Source organism: Zonotrichia albicollis, chromosome 4, assembly GCF_047830755.1.
Source record: "Zonotrichia albicollis isolate bZonAlb1 chromosome 4, bZonAlb1.hap1, whole genome shotgun sequence".
Taxonomy (NCBI): domain Eukaryota; kingdom Metazoa; phylum Chordata; class Aves; order Passeriformes; family Passerellidae; genus Zonotrichia; species Zonotrichia albicollis.
In genome coordinates this window covers 74,306,363-74,329,894 of record NC_133822.1, presented here as the reverse complement: position 1 = coordinate 74,329,894, position 23,532 = coordinate 74,306,363, and the positions used below count along the sequence as shown (strand labels likewise).

General features: G+C 45.2%; 1 protein-coding gene across 9 annotated transcripts in view; it reads right to left on the bottom strand.

Annotated features, from left to right (window-relative positions):
* Window positions 1–2,902: 2,902 nt before the first annotated feature.
* The window catches only part of PRR5 (proline rich 5), a 61,514-nt gene continuing 40,884 nt past the window's right edge, over window positions 2,903–23,532 (bottom strand). For 8 of the 9 annotated variants that reach the window (XM_074540169.1, XM_074540165.1, XM_074540164.1 and 5 more), the window contains 2 exons: window positions 11,443–11,581; window positions 2,903–8,764 (listed from right to left, as the gene is read on the bottom strand). In XM_074540169.1, coding sequence (XP_074396270.1) covers window positions 8,223–8,764; window positions 11,443–11,581 — 681 coding nt within the window. In that variant the 3' untranslated portion in view covers window positions 2,903–8,222. The remainder of the gene's footprint in view (window positions 8,765–11,442; window positions 11,582–23,532) is intronic. The other variant, XR_012580160.1, reaches the window with a different exon arrangement.

Below are 23,532 nucleotides of genomic sequence, written 5' to 3'. Positions count from 1 at the left end.
TTTTCGGCTACACTCGGCTCTTCGGCTCAAGTCGCCTCTGTTCGGCCACACTCGGCTCTTCGGCTCAAGTCGCCTCTTTTCGGCAACACTCGGCTCTTCGCCTCTTCCGAACAATTCGGCCCCGCTCGAAATATACCTATTTTTACATTGGAAGTATACATTTCTCTTAGGATTTTTACTTCTCTAACACTTGCAGGATTCAAAATAAAACCCCTGCGTCCACCCATACATGCCAAATACAAACCCCTTTCATTTCAACTGTATTTCATTTTTTTTTAAATAATATTTTTCAAATTTAGATCCACATTTATATTTAAATTCTATACTGATGTGTGTTCGATTTTGCATTTCTATTTTCCGATTTATTTATAAATTTATATTCTATGTTACAACTCTTCCTATTACTTCTATTTTTTTTCGTATTTTTATTCAGATCTTTATATATTTATTATATCTTTCTGTGTGAGGATTTTTACTTCTGTAGCACTTCCATTATTTAAAATAAAACCCCTGCCTCCACCCACGTTAAAGCCAAAAAGAAAACCCTTTCTTCTCAACTGTATTTCAATATTTTTTAAAATTCTGTTTTTCAGGTCCATATTCACATTTACATTTAAAATGTATACTTACATATGCTGTTATTTGTATTCTCCATTACATCTCTTCCTATTATCTCTATTTACTTATATTTTGTGTTTATATATATATTTATATCTTGATTGTATATCTCAATATTGAGAAATATATACCAATAATATCTACATTCATATCATTTAAAATAAAAACCCTGCCTCTAACCCAGTAAGAATAAAAAAAAACCCAACCCTTTCGTTCAAACAATATTTAAATAGGTTTTATCCTTATGTCTGATTTTTATATTCCTATTTGCATTTATAATGTACATTAATGTATATTGCTTACTTATACATTTATCTTTATCAATCTCAATTTGTAAATAAATTTATATTCTACATTACATCTGATGCGAGCAGTTATATATTTTTATACATTGATTACATATTTCTGCGTCAAGATTTTTACTTCTGTAACACTTATTTAAAATAAAACCCCTGCCTCTACTTAAATAAAAGCCAAAAATTCCCTTTCTTTTAAACTATACTTACCTATTTTTATATTTATATTCCCATTTATAATTTATATTGCCATATCATGTTATTTATATTCTATACTACAACTCTTCATATTACTTACCTATATTTATAGTTCAATTTGTAGTCATAGTTTAGCAATCTCCCTTTATATATTTATTATCTATTTCTATCTTAAGATTCACATTTCTATAACACTTCTATTATTTAAAATAAAACTCCTGCCTCTAACCAAATCAAAACCAAGGACACTTCTTTATTTCAACCACATTTAAAATTTAACAAGTAACTTTATCTTTCAAAATTATAATCATATTTAGATTGATAATTTTTATTCATTATATTCATAGATATTGTATATATCTTAGGGAGAATGCCCTCTAATATAATCATAGATAGAAAATTTCTGTATTGTATATTTCTTTTACTTGGATTTATTTAATATCAATATTTATAGATATTTGTATTTCCCTATATATTTGTATCTGAATTTTTATTTTATTTCTATTTATATGATTTATTAATAAAAACAGGTCTACAACCTAATAAAACCCCCAATTTAACTATATTTAAGTATTTTTATATTTACAATTTATATTTATATATCTTTGTGCATATATATAATAGACTATCATTTATCTATATGATATCTTACAATTCTATACCATGAATTATAGTTTTATATATGTATCTGTTCTCAATATTTATGTTTACCACTCTAATGTTATATTTCTTTTTAAATGTATATTTATTTCTATTTTCATCTCTATATTAAACCATATAAATAAGCCACAACAATACCGTACCTTTGTCAGCACCGGCACGCAGCACACGCTCATCCCATCGCAGCACATCAAAACAAAACCTATTTTTATCACTAACGGAACAAACATCCCACAACATTGAACCCTCATAAACACTCAAATAAACCTAACCCAAAATAAATTTTAAATCCCACTTCAACTAGCCCAAAACCTGCGCACATGCTCATCATAAACGTCCTCCTAAACCAGTATCTCAAAAACCCCAAAAACCTCAAATACACCTTGAAAATGACACAACTGCTAAGAAAAACAAACACCCACTAAAAATTAAATCAAACCAACTCACTAGACTCAAAACTGTACAACTGACCCTAAACAGTACTAAAAGAAGCCCCCAAAGCTCTACCTTTATGCTAATGCACAAATAAAAACCAATAATCTATAAAACTTAATTTAAAATTAAAAGAAAACTAATTCAAAGCATAAAAATAAAAAATCTAAACTGTTAAAATACTAAAAAATATCACTACCCAAATTAAAAAACATATTGCCTATAAAAACCCACCACGTGAATACCCCTGGCACCAAAAATAAAACTAAAAAAACCTATCGAACCAGAAAGAAAACGGAACTTAGGAAAACCAAAACCATAAGGTTCAAGTACTCACACCACATCCCTTACCGGACAGCAACTATAAACAACATCAAACCATACAATCAATTCTAAAAACCACCTTAAAACCACTACATTGAAAACCTTTCAAAAATTAAACACTGCATTTAACAAAAGCTATCGAATAAATTCACACCCACAAACTCTGGCAGCCCACCTGGCCCAACCAAAGCTGGATGTTTATGCATACAGTAAACAAAGCCAAAACCCCAGTAATACCTGTCACAAGTCTGTGAAAGAAACCTATTGAAATCAATCCTGCCTCAAATACAAACCAACCCATCCAGAAAGTTAGTTCACTCAAAAAACAACTTACACTGAGTTAATAATACCAAGAAATAAAACAACACACCATATACCACCAATGAATATAATAGTCAAGTAAAGAAAAACTACATTTTTTTTTCTTTTTGTTTTCTAAACTAACTTCTTTTATTAGCTAGAACAAAAGATTTTGCCAGGACTGTAACAACAACTTCTTCTCCTCCTTCTCCTTCTGAAATGTCCCTTTCCCAAATTCCTTACAACTTCTGAGTTTACATCCAAGCAAAAAGCGAAATTCGTGCACTTGTGCGTTCGATGCTCCTGTCAGATTCTCTGTTTCCCTCCACATCTTCTTACACTTTCAGTCTTCACTCTGTCCTGCCGTGATGAGTTTGACGGAAGAATTGGCAAACGTTAAGAGAGGCTTTCCCTGCCTCCCTCCCCAGCGCTGGTTTCCTTAGTGCATTTCATTCAATCCCAAGCCGGCAATGATGCACGCTCACCTCAAGGCTCACAGCTGCTCGGCTAAATTCGGCTGTAATCGGCTAAACTCGGCTATTGTCGGCTGCATTCGGCTGGACTCGCCTCTTCGGCGCGCCTCGGCTCGCTTCGGCCGAACTCGGAGCCGCGCTCTGTGTTCGGCTGAGCTCGGCTCGGCTCCCTGAGGGCGGGCAAGCGGCGCCGCCTCACGTTAAACGCGCCCGGCTCGGGGCTCTCCTGCTGCGGCGTCCCGCGGGCGGCCCGCCCATCGCACGGACACGACCGGGAGCGCGGGGTAGGACAGGAGTTCATTAGGCGGTGACCGCACTCGCGCTAATTAATGCTCATGAAAGCAGGAGGCTCTGTTCGGCGGAGCTCGCCTTGTTTCGGCTGCACTCGGCCCAGCTCAGTTGAACCCAACTCGGTTCGGCTATTAGGCAGAGCTCGGCTCGGTTCGGCCGAGACCAGCTGGATTCCGCCCACAGATTTCCTGCTGGCAGCCCCTGGGAATTCTACATGACACAAACTGCAGCCTCCAAAAGGCTTGCAAGTTTGTAAAGAAATGTCATTTTAACTCAACACTTGGGACAGAGCTGAGGGCTCCTTTAGGATAACAATATTTACACGTACAAGCGATTCTGTCATATGCATCTCGATTTTATTTAACCCCGCCAAAATTCCATCCATATCACAAGTAATGTGCAGTTCTGGTTTTTCCCCGTACACTATTTGTACAAAGGACCTGGGCACAGCACACAGCTGCGATTCAGTTTAATATTCAAAGGTTTACAATTCAAAGGTTCTCACTGTGGCACTGCTGTATTTGCAGGTCTAGACTGACTGCTCAACCACCCTCACAGCCACACTGAAGAACAAGATTTCCCAGAGAGTTCCCAATAAAACTCATGGATAATCACTGAGCTGAAAATCCTTTGGGGTTCAGTTCCATCTCTCACCTGTTCCAGGCAGAGGGAAGATGGGTTTGTGTTGCACATGGCAGCAGCAGCAATGGATCAGGGTTGGTTTTTTTGTTTGTTTGTTTTTCAGTTTACAAAAAGGGTAATAAAAATAAACCAGGTCTGATATAAATGCCTTTAAAAGCCATTCAGGCTTTTTAAACCCAAGAAGACCATCCTGATTCCCGAGTCCAGTCTTCCATTCATGCTTCCCACTCTGGCACTGCTCACCCGGCTCTGCTCCCCAGAGCCCAGCCTGGCACTGCTCACCTGGCTCTGCTCCCCAGAGCCAGCTCAGAGCCCAGCCTGGCACTGCTCACCTGGCTCTGCTCACGACAGCGAGCCCCGTCCAGGTGGCAGCGGAAGGAGGCCAGCACAAAATACGCCGCCGCTCTCATGCTGGGGTTGTAGCTGCTCAGGGCAGCCACGGTGAGACCCAGGGCGTTGACTTCCACAAACTTGTGACAGGCCACCACGCACTCTGAGGGGATGGGAGAGAAGCAGAGAGCAGCCTGTGTTAGCACTGACAGTCCAGGGTGTGTCACAGCACTCGAACCCCTCACACCCCTGGCCATGAGCACCCATTCCTGGCTCTACCCCACAAACTGCGACCTCAGGCCACGGAGGCTCCTCCAGCTCACAGAGGGCTCCAGCAATTCCCTCTGAGCAGGAATTCTCTACCTGAGCTGAAATGCACGGGGCTGCTCTCATTTATTGAGACAGGGACGATCCTGCCCACCAGGCCATGCAAAGCTGGGGTAAATTCTGTACACACATCTTTGTGTCTCACTGTGTCAGGGAAGCTGAGTACAAAGAACAACCAGAGGAAAAAATCATCTCTCCAGAGCATTACAGGGTGCCTGAAAAAGCAGCACTAAAAAGCTCTTGCACAGAAAGGATGGGAGAGTAACACATGAACAGCCCATAAAGCACAGCAGGTGTCCCTGTGCAGGCACAAGTGACTCTGGTGGTCAGGCCTGCCCTGAGCCCTTCCAGGTAAAACAAAATCCAGCAATGAGCAGAGATCAGCCCCAGAGCAAGCAGGAAGCACACACTGCAGCATTCAGCCTTCACAGCATTTTGCCGTCAGGATCTGGGGTTTCTCCTCTAAGAGCTCCTGCTCTGTGTGCTTTGGATGTGTTTGCTGCCATCTGCACTCACTGATGGCTGGAAATGACTGCGTGTGAACGTCCCGCCTCACCTCCAGGCATGGAGCTCCAGGCACCTCAGGGGTGTTTTACAGCCACAGCCTGGAATTGATAATTGCACCGATCGCACACGGGACAGTGCCATCCCTTCCTTCCCTCCTTTTTCTTTGCTTGCCTGCCTGGCCTTTCTCTCCTGTTTTTCTGGCCTTTCTGGCTGGTCTTTCTTGGTTTTTTGGGCCTGCCTGCCTTCTTTGGCCATTTTTGGCATTTCTGCCTGACTTTTTTGGCCATTTTTACCTGTCTTTTTCGGCCAGTTTTTAGCCTTTCTTTTTGCCTTTTTTGGTCTTTTTTATGGGCTTTCTTTTTGCCCTTTTTTTGGGCTTTCTTTTTGCCTTTTTTGCCCTTTCTTTGGACTTTCTTTTTGCCCTTTCTTCTTGCCTTTATTCCCTTTTTTCTTGCCATTTTTTCTGGCCTTTCTTGCCTTTTTTCTTGCGGTCTTTTTGCCCTTTTTCCTGTCTTTTTTTTCCTCTTTTTTCTTGCCTCTTTTCCTGCCTTTCTTGCCTTTTTTCCCCTTTTCTTGGCCTGTTTTTGGCTTTGCTCCTTGCCTTTTTTGGCATTTCTTCTTGCCCTTTTCTTGTGTTTTTTTTTTTTTGCTTTTTTCCCTTTTTTCCCCTTTTTTCTTGTCTTAATTGCCTTTCTCCTTGCTTTTTTTCCTGCCTCTTTTCTTGCATTTCTTTCCTCTTTCTTGCCTTTCTTCTTGCCTTTTTTATTCCTTTTCTTGCCTGTTTTCATGCCTTTCTTCTTACCTTTTTTCTGGCTTTTCTCCCCCTTTCTTCTTGCCTTTTTTATTCCTTTTTTCTTGCCTTTCTCACCTTTTCCTACGCCTTTGCCATAGGAGAATTTCTCTCATGCATTCACACTCCTGAACCCAGTCTGTAAATAATCTTCTAAAACAAACAGAGAAGGATGTTTATTCACTATCTCCATGTGTGCAAGGTGGGAAAAGCCCGTTAACTGCCAGCATGGCAGAGGATTCCATCAGAGCAATCCTGTGTACCAAGGCCTTCCATCAGAGCAGAAGGCACTAAGCACACAAAAACCTGCAGTGGGAAGGGTCCTGGCAGTCTCTTCTCTCCTCCATTGGACCTGTGCTTAACCGTTCCCCAGTAATTAGGTATGCTCATGACTCTTAAAGCATTTCAAGTTCCTTGAGGGATGAAGGTGTGTGGAGGGACTGTATTTGTTACCTTTGGGGTTATGTAATATTTTTATGGAAGGGTTTGAATCTTACCTTTTCCTCCCTGCACTGTGCTTAGAACAAGGCTGTGGACACTCCTTTTCTCCAAATACAAAAATAATTTAGGAGACAGAGCAGTGTTTGTCAGAAAGAACGAGGGTAGGGACTGATAGTGCCAGCGTGGTGGCTTGCACCACTCTAGGTCACTTTTGGGAATCATCGCTCCTGTCATGTACTGGAGCCAATTTCAGCAGGAGTTCCACTCTCTCCTGTGCTTTCCAAGAGTTCCCTGTGAGTGAAGGCTCATGATGGCATCCAGCTCAGGAGGCATCGACTGACTCCTTCCACCAAAGCACAGACACAAAACAGAGCTGCCTTCACTGCAAACCCCTGCTCAAACCTGGATGTGCAGCAGGATTTCTGCTCCACCTTGGGATCACATGCACCAATCCTCTGCAAAACCACTGATCCAGCTCTTACCCACTGTGTTACCGCAAGAGAGAATCCAAGGGCTGGGTGTGCTCAGGATAAGGAGAGCTGCAAGGTTCGCACTTCCCAAAACCGTCACTGACAGCAGATGCATTATGGCATTTCAGTAAGAATATAAATATATACTAAGGATTTTCCTCAGAGGCCAGATTTTCACTTATTTAGGAAACAAGGAAGTTGAAACATTGTGGAATCTCTCTACACAACAGATGCTTCAGGAGCTGACAGTACAGATTTCTCCAAGTGCCACATTCAGAGCAAATTAATTTTGGTCTGGGAAGCCAATTTTGAGACAATCCTCCCAGACACAAGGTACTGGCTGAGCACACAATGAAACAGAAAAGGAGACACTGGGCATTGTGTGACATCAGGAAGCAAATTTCTGTTTATTTGCCTTTCTTCAAGAACTCCAAGTCACCATTAGGCAAAGGAGTACATACAAGGATGTACAAGAAAAAGATTAAAAGAGACTTCTTCATTATTGTATTCTGTGGCATGAAAGCCAAAAGCCTTTTGTATTTGTTTGTTTGTTTTTAAAGGAGCTGTTTCTCCTCTTGCTGAGGTGCTTCACTTCAGAGAACAACCTACCATCTGCAGGAAACCTCTTTAGAAAATCAGAAGTGAGCAGAACTATTGCTGAGCTATTTTCCTAAACAATCACTGCCAGCTGCACTAACAGCATTTTACCAGACACTTGTGAGTTTGTGATCCCCTAGGTTTATAAAGAAACAGGAAATCCATCTGCAGGGTGCCAGGCGTGGGGAAAGGCAGTTGGAGTTGCTTCCCCCTCAGCAGATTCCCACCTGCTATAACCAAACTGTGTGTGTTCAGTACAGCCATGATGCCCTGGCAAATCTGCCTGAAATCTGCCCAGGCACAGACAGCTTGCTCACAGTCCAACACAGTGTCACAGTAACCGTCATGTATCACTAAACCCCACAGTTTGTGGGGCTGTATTGCCCACAGTCCAATACACCCTCTCAGTAACTGTCATGAATCATTAGACCCCACAGTTTGTGGGGCTGTATTGACCACAGTCCAACACACTGTCTTGGTAACTGTCATATATCATTGAACTCCAGAGTCTGTCTCCTAACATCCTTCACACAATGCTCTGCCTGTTCACATCCACATTGTATGCCGATGAACTGGAACAGCCTCGGCCAAAATCAATGAAGATGCCTTCAGAGTCAGAGTCAATGGACTCCAAGATCTGATCCACCATGTTCTCAGGGCTGGAGGAGGGAGCTGGCAGTAAGGCAGTGTCTGTGTCCAGCTCCAAAGAGCTGTGTGGGTCGCCAGTGGAGCGGAAGAGTCCCTTCTGGGGCTCGGCCGTGCCCAGTTTGCTGGAGCACTGCCCCGGCGCGGCGCCGGGCCTCTCCTGCTCTCCGGGCAGCGAGCCTTTCATGGAGCCCCTGGAGCCGCTGTCCGTGATGGGGGCGAGGCCGGGGTAGCCCTGGAGCTGCAGGCAGGAGGTCATTTCCGACACCGAGTGCCTGCGGATGCCCGCCCCGTTGGCGGCCGCGCTCTCGCTGTCGTACTCGGCCACGGGCGTCAGCAGCGGGTTGTTGTAGCTCTTGGAGCGCACCACGGGGTTCTTGGCCAGGATCTCCCCCGACCTGGAGCGCCTGAAGAACCGCTTCTCTGTGAACAGAGAACCACAGTCACACCTGCACAGCCTCCTGGGATGGTACTCCTAACTATCAGTGTTCAAAGGAAATGCAAAGTCCTGATTATTCATAGGCTTTTCTGCAATCAAACTTCTCTAGAAGAAGACATTTTGCTGATTTTGGAGATTCAGATTGCCTAGATTTCTTTAGCATACTGTAGACTCCAAATCTATCTTTACAAATGATAACTGAGATTCCCTCAGTGGCTGAGCTAAAACAGTAAATACAGTGAGAGGTGATAGTTGTAAGTACCTCCTTTAGACAGAAACAGAAAGTGAAATTCTGTTCTTTTTCAGGTTATAAACATTTTTAGTAGCTGAAATTTAACTTTTCCATTCATCCTGGGAAAATAAAGTCTCTTCAAATTTGGAGCATGAGGATTAAGACAGGCAGTTTTTCTACTGATTCTGGAAAACCCTTCAAAGTTCAGAGACCACATGAGGGAGACCACCAAGAGTGACTAAAAATGTTAACTAGAGGGCAATGCCCACAGAAACCTCTTTTTTGGGGGCGCAAATCTGCCTTAAATCCAGCAGCGATTGCTTGAATGCTGTTAACCAAGTGGGAGCTTCAAAAAAATAGGCAGCAGATGGCAGCAAGTGAGCACTGAGCTCCCTCTCTGGCAGGAGTTTAGTGCTGGAACGTCCTGTCAATGTGAATGAAATGAGCATCATGAGCAAAACGACCACCACTCTAACTATGAGCAGTCTCAGCGCTCAGATTCACTCCTGCTATCAGAAGAAAAGGTGGTGTGAATACCAGGTACTGGAATTAGGTCTCACTTTTGGAGCTTTCTTCCTGCTGCTCTCGCTTTGCCATCCCATGAAGGAGGCACAACTGGAGCAGGGGATCAAATTACCCTCTGGAAGTCACAGAGCTACTGCAAATAACCTGTCTGCTTTAAATCAGGATGCTGGTACATGTTCCCTCAAACATATTCCAATCCCTTCATATCATGCTATTGTGCAGTTATGTGCTCACCTAGACACAAATTCCAATCACATGCTGTACTACTAAAAAAGCCAGTTTCTGTATTTAAGACTGCATTTTGCAGCCGTGTCTGCCTCAGCAGTGAAATCATCTGATCCAAGTCCCTTTCTGGACTTTTTCATTGTTAGGAGTTTGAGCTGGTAATGAGAAAAGGTTCCTGGGGCTATGAACTCTGCTAACAACATGCAACATGCTACCAAAATAGTTGAAGAGAATTAGTTCAAAAGCAGCAGCCACTTGCACACTAAGCTCCCTTGGATCCAGTTCAGTGACTGCAGTCAGACCCACTTCAGGAGTATACAGGCTCAGTGATTACAGTGAGCCCCATTTCAGGAGTATTGCTACATCTACAACCCAGACCACAGCAAGAGGAAGTGCCCAGCCCACCAAAACCTCCCTATCTTACGCAGTCATGTACTCAGACATTTATTTGCTAACAATTCCTTTCACTGATGCTTTGTTCTCTTTGGGTGCATTTTTTCTATCCTGACATACAAAAGCTTGTATGTAGAAAATGCCAGTTTGAGGCTCCATTTAAATGCTTGTGGTCTTTTAATGGCAAGCAATAAACACAAAGCAGTAATCCTGAACCATTTTCAGGACATAACCAGCCTCTATTTAGTCACTTAAAACTCATTTGTGTCTTGAACACCTGCTGCAACACAACCATTTTGCCATCCAGCTCCACGAGAAAATCAACTGCTTTACTGACCATTTCTGACAGGCAAACAGGATGAATTGACTGCAGAGAGAACATGCAATTGAACTGATCTTCCCTTCTGTCTGCTCTATTTAATCAGACCATGCCAGTATTTACAATAGTACTCAGGTACTACCCCGTTTCCTTTGTCATTTACACTGGTAGTATCTCCCTTGTATTTTGACCAAATTGCATTGGTATGTAGGATATTGCACCTTCATCCTGGCTAAATGTTGCCATCACAGAAGTCACCAAAGGCTCCAGAGCTCCAAGAATCAGAAATTAAGCTGGAGGGAACTCAAGCTGCCACCAGGCCAGCCCATGTTTCCCCCTTGCTCCTTATGGATGCTGATGTTTCTGACAGGTAAAAAGCTTCTCAGCAGGGCAGAGTCAATAATCTCCAGGGGCAATGCATGGGAAATAAAGAGATTTTTCCTTCCATGTAATAGGAATTCTCACTGCTGTGTAAGACCCACTCTGTATTGCTCACCTCCACTGGGATGGAGAACAGCTTATAACCTTCTACTCTGCAGAAAGCTTTTACATGCTTGAAGGCTTACATGTTGGTCTTTTCTAAGACAAATTCCGGCTCTCTTCCCTAATTTTAACAGCTTTCTGCAATCTTTGTGTACTCATGAACACTCATGAAAATGAACTACTGAGTACTTTAAAAGTGGCCTCTTGCTTCTTCCTCTCACTGTCCATAAAGCATCCTGTGTTGAAGCCCTCTTGTTAAAAGGTAGAGTGGAAATGCTAACCACTCTTGAATAATTTTACTGAATGTTTCCATCTTTTGCCACTGCAAGTTTCACTGTGACTCTGCACCTGGAATGGTGTTAAAGAGAAGGCTGATGTACTCATGTGAGCACTGGCAGCACCTCTGGTGCAGGCCCTGGCCCTACATGGAGCAAGGTTCTGGGAAGCTCTGTGTGCTGTGCCAAATGAGTGTGCGCTGTCCTTACCCAGGATACAGGCAGAGTGCGTGAAGGGTCCCTCGCTGGAGTACAGCCCGTACGTGCCCAGGTAAGGAGAAACAACCTTCTGGAGCAGGGATTCCAGCTTCAAATAATCTTCAGACACACCTTTGGACTCATGGACCCCCTGAAAAAGAGGGAACACCCAGCATGAGCACTGCCTCTTCAATCACGATCTCTCCTGGCTCACCAGGGCAGGCAGAGCAGAACGACCATTTTCACTGATGAAAGCACAGGTGCCCTGCAATGTGAGCCTGGTGTGCTGCTACAGCTGATTCCTCCTCTGTAAAACCAAGAGATGTGGATTAGACCAGAGCTACCTCCAGGACAAGTAAATCCAGCAAAGTACATCCTACCTAGTGCACAGCACTCAGGGAAGGACAGAGGCCATGATCTGTAAGTAGGAATTAAATCCCTGGACTTTTTGCTGTTGCAGTCTTACAGTCACTTCCTGAATGATGGCATCTGGTACCACAGGGTGTCACTGCCATCTCAGCAATACCAACAGCATTAAGAGAAAGGTGAAACGGAAACCCTCAGAAATACTTCCAGGATATTTTCAACAACCAATATTTACAGTAAAGAAGTTTGTTCTCTTTCCTCATCCATGCCCTGGCACCCATCATGTTCCAGGCAAAAGTCACATTGTAATCAGCATGGTAAGAATCATCCACAGCCAGAATGTTTAGCCTTTAGCTGTTAACTCTGCACTTCCACCCACAAGCACACTTGTTAGGCTGCAGAGGGGACAGAAAAACCTTGCAAAACTGTATTGTCCCTTCTTCTCACAGCTGCAGAGTGTGTGCTCCATGTGTTCTGAGCAGAGCCCCCTACACTCCTAAATAGGACACCTCTTGCAATATGGAGCAAATTCACATTTCCCATGTGCTCAACACGTCATGTCGCAGAATTAAGATCCTAAATGCCATACTCAGCAAGTACTCTGCCAGAATTTTAGGAGATTTTATGAGCTACTGTGTTCCTGAGCTACTGTACAAAGAAACCGATTGGGATGAAAGGCTCTGGAGAGCAATATAAAGAGCAGATGAGTAAAGGTGCAACACTTCCTTCAGCGTGTGAAAGGATCCTGACATTCAGGATGTGTTCACAGCTCAGTGTGACTCACCAGCCAGAGTCCAGAGTGACTCTCAGATGTGTTTCTGAATGGCTGACTCTACACCCTGCTCGCTGCCCTGCCTCATCACTTGATAAAGGTTTACGAATGAAAAATGAATAATGGCTAACAGACAATTCACATTTGGACAGAATTTCAATTCCAGTACAGCAGTTTTTAAATAACAAATAACGATCTTTGGTGATGTGCTATGTCCTGAAAAACTTTGGGACAGCCACAAATACAAATGTGAAGAGAAATACATATCCAGTGGATCCAAAAGCTTGCAAACATCAAAGGAACAGTAGAATGAGCCCACAGTTATTCCACCAGGCAAAATTAACACTGGAATAATTCAGAAGACTTAATGAAGGTGCATGTATTATTTCCAAGTCATTCCTGGCTTATTGAGATCTGTTCAGGTTTCTAAATCTGCTGGGATTTAGCCAAGCCCTCAGAAAGGCAGCATGCCTGCTACCTTACCACATATTCACAAACCCATCATGAGCACATCAAGCAAAGGCCAGGGCTGGGGACATCCCGCAGCAGGCTCCCACACCAAATACCTCTGGAACTAAACTGACATCTATGAGGAGCAGAAGCCAGTGCTCATGCCAGGCTTTGCTGTAGAGCTTTATTTACTTTTCTACCATTTTAGTATTTTTTGTACTTGTGAAAGACGAGTAGCTGAATATCAGCTGTGGGTAAAGAACCCTGCTGCATTGCACACTGCGAGGAGTTCTTTTAAAAATGGATGGTCTAGAACAAAATTAAGTGAACTGAGACAACCTTACACATGAGAAGTGTTCCTTGGTAACCAAAACCAAGAACAACAAAAGAAGCTGACCGACTAAAGAGGGCTAGAAAAGACAAGAAAGAGGAAGGAAAATTGAAAAGTCTAGAGGGGAGAGAGAGACTGAGAGGGAAAGCGGCATTAAGGCCAGCAGGACGAGGAGTGGCTGCGAGGTGCAGGCAGTGGGGGTGTGAGCTGTGCCTGCCCCACGGGCACTGCACCACAGGCACGGCCGGCCCCAGACGCACTGCCCCACAGGCACTGCCAGCCCCACAGGCACGGCCGGCCCCACAGGCTCTGCCCCACAGGCACTGCCGGCCTCACAGGCACTGCCCCACAGGCACTGCCGGCCTCACAGGCACGGCCTCACAGGCACTGCCCCACAGGCACTGCCGGCCTCACAGGCACTGCCCCACAGGCTCTGCCGGCCCCACAGGCACTGACCCACAGGCACAGCCGGCCCCACAGGCAGTGTCCCACAGGCACTGCCGGCCCCACAGGCTCTGCCCCATAGGCACTGCCGGCCCCACAGGCTCTGCCCCACAGGCACTGCCAGCCCCACAGGCACTGCCCCACAGGCACGGCCCCACAGGCACTGCCGGCCCCACAGGCACTGCCCCACAGGCACTGCCGGCCCCACAGGCACTGACCCACAGGCACGGCCCCACAGGCACTGCCCCACAGGCACGGCCGGCCCCACAGGCTCTGCCGGCCTCACAGGCACTGCCCCACATGCACTGCCGGCCCCACAGGCACTGCCCCACAGGCACGGCCGGCCCCGCAGGCACTGCCCCACACGCACTGCCGGCCTCACAGGCACGGCCACACAGGCACTGCCCCACAGGCACGGCCGGCCCCACAGGCACGGCCGGCCCCACAGGCTCTGCCCCACAGGCACTGCCGGCCTCACAGGCACTGCCCCACAGGCACTGCCGGCCCCACAGGCACTGCCGGCCCCACAGGCACGGCTGGGCCCACAGGCTCTGCCGGCCCCACAGGCACTGACCCACAGGCACAGCCGGCCCCACAGGCAGTGTCCCACAGGCACTGCCGGCCCCACAGGCTCTGCCCCATAGGCACTGCCGGCCCCACAGGCTCTGCCCCACAGGCAGTGTCCCACAGGCACTGCCAGCCCCACAGGCTCTGCCCCACAGGCACGGCCGGCCCCACGGGCGAGGCCCCACCGCCACGGCCGCCCTCACGGGCACGGGCGGCCCCACAGGCAGGGCTCCCCGGCCGCGGGCAGGATACTTTTAAAAACATATACTGAAAACTCATAAAATATGTGGTGTTCACTGGAGCCAGTGCTGACTCTGCACCGTGCCTTTGCACCAACATGCTCTGTTACCTGTGACATCCTTCCTGCAGTGACCATTGTTCATAGGTTTTCTGCAGGGGGCTGATGGAGCAACCCCTTAAAGTTTTTACTGGCTGTGGAGCTCCTGTCAGAGCAGGAGCAGTACCAGGGTGCAGATCCCGTCCTGACCCACAAACCAGCAGTTTTTCCTGCTTCCTTCCTGATGTGATGCTCAATGACAAGCATCCTCTAGGCCTTTGTCTTACCAAATACAAGCACATCCCAAAGTGTAGCAAGGACAATTTCAGCCTTCCCAGTCTAAACTTTCCGTATGATATAAAGACAATGTCGCTTTTTTATGAATCAGCCCACGTGGCCTAGAGAAGTGTCTGCAGGCTCAGAGCAAGCTTTGGGAGCCTGCAAGAAGCTTGTTTTGATTTACATGCCAGGCCCAAGAGCGCATTTGAACTCCTGTCTCCCCACCAGAGGTTTCTAACCCATCTCCTGTGCCACACATGCAATGGCCTGTTTGTGTAACACCAAATTCAGTAGAAAAGCACTTCTAGTAGAGGCTTAGGAATGGAGGAAAGTATAGCTATAAATGTTTCATATATCTGCATGTAAGGACAGATAAATGGATGGCTGAGTATGTACAGATATCTGTACACCCACCTACATCGATCTCTATACAAAGTCCTTTTCAGACCCTTCCCCAAATTTCTAAGTGATTGGTGCTTATAAAGGCAAACAAAATGAGCCTTAGAGTTAAGTCAACTTGGATGGTTATTTGTGTCACAACTGTTTCTGAAAAAATGATGACAGGACTTAAAGGCATCAAAGAAATAGTAATAATAATAATGATAATGAAATATTATGTTGTTATTTTGGCAGCTTATGCTTCTTCTTGTACTTACTGCTCAATGCCTTACTATCAGTATTTTGCTATGGCGCAATAAAGCCAAAGTCATAAGGCTGAATGCTTAGCTTACAAGAAGCTCTATCACAATTTGGAGAAAAAATAAAACTTGAAGCATTACCAGTACAACAGAAATTCTACCTGTATCTTTAGTGCAGTATTTGCTCGGCAGACTGGCAAGAACTTACTTTAAAAGATAACTGTGGCCTTTCATAAACCTAGTCTCATTTTAGCGGAAGAGTTTTATGCTTCTCTATGACTGTGGGATGTATCTATTAAATTCCTTTCAAAGGCCTTGCCTAACCTATTTGTTTTGCAGTTGAGGGCCAAAATAGCTCAATATCAAATATCTGCAAGCACTTTAGTACTTTGGAAGAGTGGAAGTGCTGGATCACATCCTGATCACACTGTTCCAAAACCCAACAAGGGTCACCTCAGTGTGCTTGCATTTGGAAAGGATCATAATGTAATATCATGACAAGAGTCTGTCCTGCTCTGAAGGCATGGGGATCATGGGGATTGCAGTCCTGAATATGCAAGGCACCTATCAGGAACAGAGACAGGTATTACTGCATGAGATACAGTACCCAAGTCCTAAACTTCATTAGCCTTAATTAAATGGTTTTGAAACCAAAGTTTTCCTGTAGTAGTTCAAATGCATTAAAAGGGGCCTATGCATGACTGGTTTTTATATGTAAACATGCAAGCACTCCCAGAAGGGCCACATCCTTAAAGCCTACAGGTTATTTACATATTTACTTTATGACCACATTGCCCCATGTTTTTATATGTTGTAAACATGCAAGCACTCTAGAAGGGCCCCATCCCTAAAGCCTACAGTTATTTCTCTATTTCCTTCATGAGAACACTGCCCCATCTGCTGGACCAGCTGCACGCACGGGCCCCACTGCAATGCTTGAGTGTGGCACTGGAATAAAACTCTTCTTGTATTTAAGAACAAAACCCTGTAAGTCACATCCACAACCATTCCAGCAAGCAGGGATGCGCCCAACTGCACAGATTTCCATCTCTTAATTGTGTAAACTAACTACAAACTCCTCCTGAGCTTTTGAGGGCACAAGGGCTTCTTGTGAAAGCACAAAGGGAAGAATAAATGAGCAAACAGGAATGTTCAGAATAATAGAATTTGGGGGATTTGTACATGAGCACATAAGTCCACAGCCTCCTTTTTCAGTATGTACAATCACAGAATCAGAGAATGGTTTGGGTTGGAAGGGACCTCAAAGCTTATCCCATCCCATGCCATCCCCTGCAGGGACACGTTCCACTATCCCAGGCTGTTCCAAACCTCATCCAGCCTGGCCTTGGACAATTCCGTGGGCGGGACAGCCACAGCTTCCCTAGGCAACCCGTGCTAAGGCCTCACCACTGCAACAGGGAAGAATTTTTCTGGATATAGGATTTCTTTAAAAGTCCTAAAGCAGAGGTGACCTCAGGCAGGCATTTAAGGATGTAAAGGGTCCCTCTCAAAGATAACCTTAAAACATATTCAATGTTCATTACTTAAACCTTTTATACGCTGTTTTTAAATGAACATAAATTCTGACAAAAAATACCCCTAAGCCCTTATTAACATTGTATCTAGGCACAGGCTATCTGACTTGTAAAGCTTCCAGAAACATAAACTATTTTGATAACAGGCCCCCATCATTGCTGAGCTCCTGTACCACAGCAACCCCTCTGCAAGCCCCCATCATTGCTGAGCTCCTCTCTGCATTCACCTTAACCAGAGGCTGCTTCAGTTCTGGCTCAACAGCTACATACACACTGCCTCAGGTAACTCCTCACTCATCTGTACATGAATATCATCATCAACAACTACTGAACACCCAAACAGCTTTTAACTGACCAGCAGTAACTCAGGGTTTCGCTCAGTACTGATAAAAGGTCACAAGTTCTGTGTTCCAGCTCTGGTTATCAGTACCCACCACCTGTAGCACCTAGAAATAGCAGCACTGCCCAGCTGCTTTTCACATTCCTCTTTAGCACAGGCTATTAGCAGACCATTCACCTAATAAATTATACATTGGAAAGTATCTCTAGCGTCTAAAGGTACCCTAAAACTGGATGCAATGGAGGAGCCACTTCATGCCCACCTGAGGCTTGTGCATGTGCTGAATCAATGACTGGCCATTGATTAAAGGCTGGAGCACTCACCTGGAGCTTTAACACTTCAGCTGATCAGCATGTGTACATGAGTAATATTGCTGCAAAGGACTGTCTTCTGCTTCAACTGATAAACTGCTCCATAGCTTTTAAATGAAAAAAATAAAAAAAAGAATAAAATAAAACATAAATAAAATCTGTATTCCTCCAGACCCAGGGGAACAAACAAAGCAGACGTTGCGGACCCAAGCCCCAGGCCCTGCCAGTAACAGACACAGCATGGCTTCAGGCTTGCTGCAACTTCTGAACTCGGTAAAGAAAAGAGGAAAAGGCAAACTTCTGGGTTATTTAACAAAGTAATTCAGCAATGATCGCTCTTGGTAACTTAATGGAACAGAGAGCAAAGTCCTCTGCTAACAGACAAGGAGTGACCGTGTATGGCTCAGGTCATGGCCAGATAAACAATCTGGATCTCAGCCTGCTGGAGCATCCTCCACATGGGGACATCAGGGGCACCCGTGATGGCTGCACTCACCCTTGTCTACCACAAAATGCTGGAACAGTCCTGACCTGGTGCTCTGTGAAAGGAAACACTGCCAGAGGCATTTACAGGCTCAGTTCTGAAAGCAGAGGTCTTGGCCTCATGCATTGCCCTAACCACTCAGGCAAACAGCCAAGAAATGTTACTATTCTCTGCTTTAAAGCAGCAGAGTCCTTGGAGAAAAGGAGAACTCAATATGACAGAAAGAGACACGCAGGCAATGGTGATAATCTGACACACACTGGATAACAATCACTGCCCAGACGCTCCCACAGAAAACTGAAATTAAAAGTCACAAGGCAGACGCAGAATACTATCTGTTGTGAAAACACAGGATTCATCCAACACTGGTGGTGGAGCCTTTGGTGCAGTGCAGCCTGCACACCCTGGTGAGCACACAGACAGCAAGATGTGCTGCTTGGCATGGCCAAAGAAAGAGCAGCAGCCTTGCATTTGGAATGAGGCATTTGGAAACCAGTGCCCTTACAGGAGTACCTGTTATCCCTCCTTCACTGCATCCCAGCCTTCTGGAACCTGAGTAACACTGACCAGCCCTGCCTCAGGGCAGGCAGGAAACCGCCATGGGGACAAGCTGGAGACAAGTGGGTCACTCGTCCTGGCCACATGCAGCACCAATGGCACAGCACATGCTCCCAGGTACACTGTGGGTCACATTCAGGATGCAGATCTGCAGCCCTCCATCTTCCTCAGAAGAGATGGATGCACAAACTTCACAGCCAATCACCCAATTTGCACCGATCTTCCAGACAGAATCACAGACTGCTCACAGCCAAACCTGCGGCAGCGAGTTACGTTATGGTTTACCTGGTTGAGGAGAGGCCTCAGGAGCTGCTGCCAGCTCTGCACAGCTCTAGTTTGCTCTAAGCACTGTTTGGTTGTCTGAACCCATCCAGCACATGCTCTGGATGGGATCACAGTGGTTCTTGGAGCAGCAGGTGTTGCCCAAGAGCTGAAGCCTTCCCCTAGCACAGAGGATCTGCTGCTCTCACTGCAGCACAGCGCATCATCCTGGGAGCCTCCTGCTCACTGCCCTCCATCCCCAGTGGCCATGCACAGCAGCAGCACGGTGCAGCACATTGCAGCACACTGCAGCACAGTGCAAGGCTCCTGCTCACTGCCCTCCATCCCCAGTGGCCGTGCACAGCACTCTGAGGAAAAGCTCCAACATCTCCCTCTTGTACCCACTGTAGGAACTCACACACAAGAAGGAGGACTCCTCTTGTACTGAGCTCTCTCCCCTCCAATGCCCAGGATGTCAGTCCTGCAGAGCAAATCTTGCAGTATTATACACATTTATACAGCAGTATTATACTGCATTAACTTTCTTCTATTCCTCCTGTAGACAACTCATGAATTACAGTTAAAGCATCCTGACTCAAAGGATTCTTGCGCTGTGGGAACACTTCCTGCTCAGAGTTTTTCAACAGTTCAAATTTCTATGCTGTCTTTTATGCCAGATTTAGTCTACTAGCCCAAATGGGTCCACAAAAGAATCTGTACAGATGAATGCAATTAGTTAAAATCTTCTCCTTCTCTCACTCAACAAAGTCATAGGGTCTGCAACAACACGCTAATTCAAGGTAAGAATGATTTCTCGGATTTCACTCGATTTTGATAGGGATTAAGGATTTGCCCAGCAATGTACTTGTACTGGTTTTAACCGACTGGTTTCATCACTAGAGGCAAATTCCAGAAGACATTTATTTTAGTTTAACCAACTCTACCCAAAGATGCACCTTTGGTTAAGTAACCGGTATCCTTCGCAGAACTGATTCTTTACCTAATATGAGGTTCTCTTAAAATGCACCATGACTGTAATACCCAAAGGGAATCTGAACAATGCAAACTGCCTTCAAAAATAATTGTGTTTAATTGGTACAGATAAAGTTATAGTTGTGTTCAATAAAACACCAAAAAACCCCCCATCCTTCTGCTAAAGATGAGGGACAAGATGCACATTTGAATTACTGGGACATGGTGTGCATGAGACAGGTTCGCATCTATCAAAGGAGGAACTGTATCTTTTTATGTTGCTTCCCTGTTTTTCCACTGCCTAAGTTTACAAAACTGGCAACAACACATGGTGCTGGAAATATGCTGAGATCTAGTTTTGAAGAGTACCGGATCTGAAAATAAAACCTCTTTTCAGGTGGCAATGGCCTTCCCCTGTCCTTAGTTACAAGGAGGGTGCACACGAGTGCATAACTATCGGGGTCTGTGGTGCAGAAGCACGGGCTGTGTTGGAGTTACTCCTGAACAAACCCCAGCAGTCAGGAATGGTCAGGAGTGACAACCAGTGCCCCCAACCTCCCCTAGAGACACGACAACATGAACAAACTCAAAATCAAATGTGCCAAGTACTCCTCATCAGATGCTGTGCCTTGTTACAAATCCCAGCAATACAAATTCACTCCACGATGACAAATTTGTGTCAATGTAACTGCTGCAAACTGCACTTGCTGATAGAGACAATAAACAAACTAGAAAAAGAGAGAATAATGCACAAAATTAAATGCACCTACAAAGTACTCTGCAGTGTGAATGGTGAGGGCCAGACTCTCAGTTCTGCACGTGTGAACACAAAGCCACAGAGGGCTCTTCCCTTTGTGTCCTGGCTGCAAGATTTCTTACCTGACACCCCATGGGGATGATGCAAACAACACCAACAAACCACCCTTCCACCAGGAAGGAAGAAAACATCCCAATTTATGCACCACCCAGAAAAAGTACAGGTTTTTGATATGGTGATTTACATTTAAATAAGGTCTACAACACGTTTATTTACTGATTGATGCGTTTTGTGTTTTTTAAACCAGGAACTCAGACAAATGTAAAGATAAATTAAAGCATGTGGAAACCTCACACCCACACCACTTTTTTCAACCTATGCTTCAGGTCTGAGAGACTTAGTAAGAAAACTTCCCAAAAGCACTTTCACCAGCTGTGGAAACCTGTGGCCATAAAGAACTGACTACAACTGGCCATCAGGGTGCTACAGCCCCTCCATAGCTGCAACTTTCTGATAGCAAAGATTATTTTGTTTTTAACCACTGTGCTGTCCTTAGTGTCACATGTGGCTGCTGGGATGGAAGAACAGCACCCTCTGCATTTTACTCTCAGATCTGCAATGCACTTTTCCACTCCTTTAAAATGGAAGCAACTTAACAGAAATAACAAAAAGGTCACACTGGGCAGCTCATTTTGTCTTCCTCAACAGAGAGAGACAATGGGTAGGGGACTTCAAACGAGGCACAGAGAGCCACAGAGGAAACCACAGGTTTCATTTTTTCCTTCAGAGCCTGTATTTAGTGAGGACTCAGCCCCCAGCATGAGAGATAACTGTGTATCTGTTATTTGTGAGGCCTCCTCCCTCAGCACAAGAGATATTGTGCAAATATGTCAGGTCACCCTAAGAGGTTCTGTGAATTCAAATAATCTGATGTTAACTGAAAGATGCAGGTGAACACTCTCTAATTCCTCTCTTTCGGCTTTCTCAGGCCTCAGGAGAGTTACCTGCAGATAAGATGTTCCAGTTTCAGCAGCCAGGGTAATCTTCGACAACATACTTTGGGAAGCAGGTTGGATAGTGGTAGTTTTGCTTTTTGGTTCAGAAAGTTCTTTTCTAAACTCTTCCTCCACTCACCCCTCCTCTCTCCAGTACCTTCATTTGAAGCAGCCTGAGCTCCTGTGCATCATTCAGAGCTGAAAAGCAGGGTTAGTTCTTTTCCTTCCTTCATCCATGACTCTGCTCCTGAGCTCCCTGCAGCTCAAACAGGAGCATCCCGGAGGCACTGCAGCCTGTGCTGCCTGTGAGCAGCCACGGAGGATCAACATTGCAGTTTGTGCTCTGTAATTGAGGCAGGCTGTGCTGGCAGCTCACAGTGTGAGTGATACAAGCACTCTTCTTGCAAGCCCTGATAAAGCTACCCCTGACTGCCAGAACGTGAACGTTATTCCTCCCAGAGTTCTCTCTTTGCTGAAAGATTGCTGGTTTGTAATTACACCAGGTTACAGCCCTGGTGAGAAGGAGCTCTATTGAATTGCAGAACCCAAGTCTAATAATTAACCTGAGAACTGATCTCTGCTTCTTTAAATGGAGCAGTTCCATTTCCTCTTTAAAAAATTTCTATTTCTGTCCCATAAGGAAAGTGTCTTCTCCTGACAAAGTAACAGAGCTTTTCCCCTGCACCCTGAGAAGCCAAAACATAACACCAGATGCACCCTGCACTAATTCCAAAAGTTCTGCCGCTTTAATCCAGTCCAACAGAGTGGTGCATTCCAACCTCTGACATTACAGCTGCTGCCTTAAAGAACATGGGCTACTCCTTACCTACATCCCACAGCTGCACGAGGCTGTCCAGGACAGAAACAGGCAACCTCAGCACTAAGTTCAACACCTGCTCCAGATGCTATCACTGGCTCATCTCCTATCCATGGGAGTCTGCTCCAGTAACCAGGTTTCTTACGGCAGAGCTATTCACAGTGGTCACAAACCCGGATTAGGCAACATTCCCATCAGGACACCACGTCTCAGTCCAGGAAATCAAAGCCCACAAGACCACCATGTGCTCACTGGACAGCTGAATTGCTCTCTTCCCAGCCTTATTAACAAATGGAGTTCAACTACATAGAGAAAATTCCATGATGTCACTAATGTATAAAATTTGATTTTGTTTAACACAACATTTGAGTTCAGAAAAAAGTCTTTGCTCTGAATTCCAACTACTCACTAACACCACTAAGAATGTAAGTAGCTAATTCCCAGATTTTCTTCTGACCTTTTCCCACAATTCCCATTAAGTTTTAAACCACAAGATTAGCAGAGCTATTGCCAAGAAAAGACTTCCACCATCCCCACCATGGAACCATAGGCAAAGTATGCAGAAATAAACACCTAGGGGCAAATTCCCTCTCACTTGGTTACTGATTTCCATGAAGAGCTTTGCAACAAGAACGGATGTGACCCTTTGCCCTAAACTGGGCATCCATGGTGTCAACACTTGGGGTTGCTGAAGAAAGCAGATTTGCAAAGAAGAAATCAGGATGGAACTCAGCTGCCAGCCCAGCACTGAATCCACTCAAAGGCAGATCCTGCCCAGCCAGCACAGACTCCTAAATAATCACAGGAAGCTTTCAGAGCTGTCAGCTGCTGAAGGCTGACGGAGAAGGGGCAGTTCACCTCACACCTCAGAGGGGCTGAGGCCTCAGAACCTTCCCATGAGGAAGGGTTTTGCAATGGCACTGTCCTGTGTGCAGTCCCTGGTGTCTG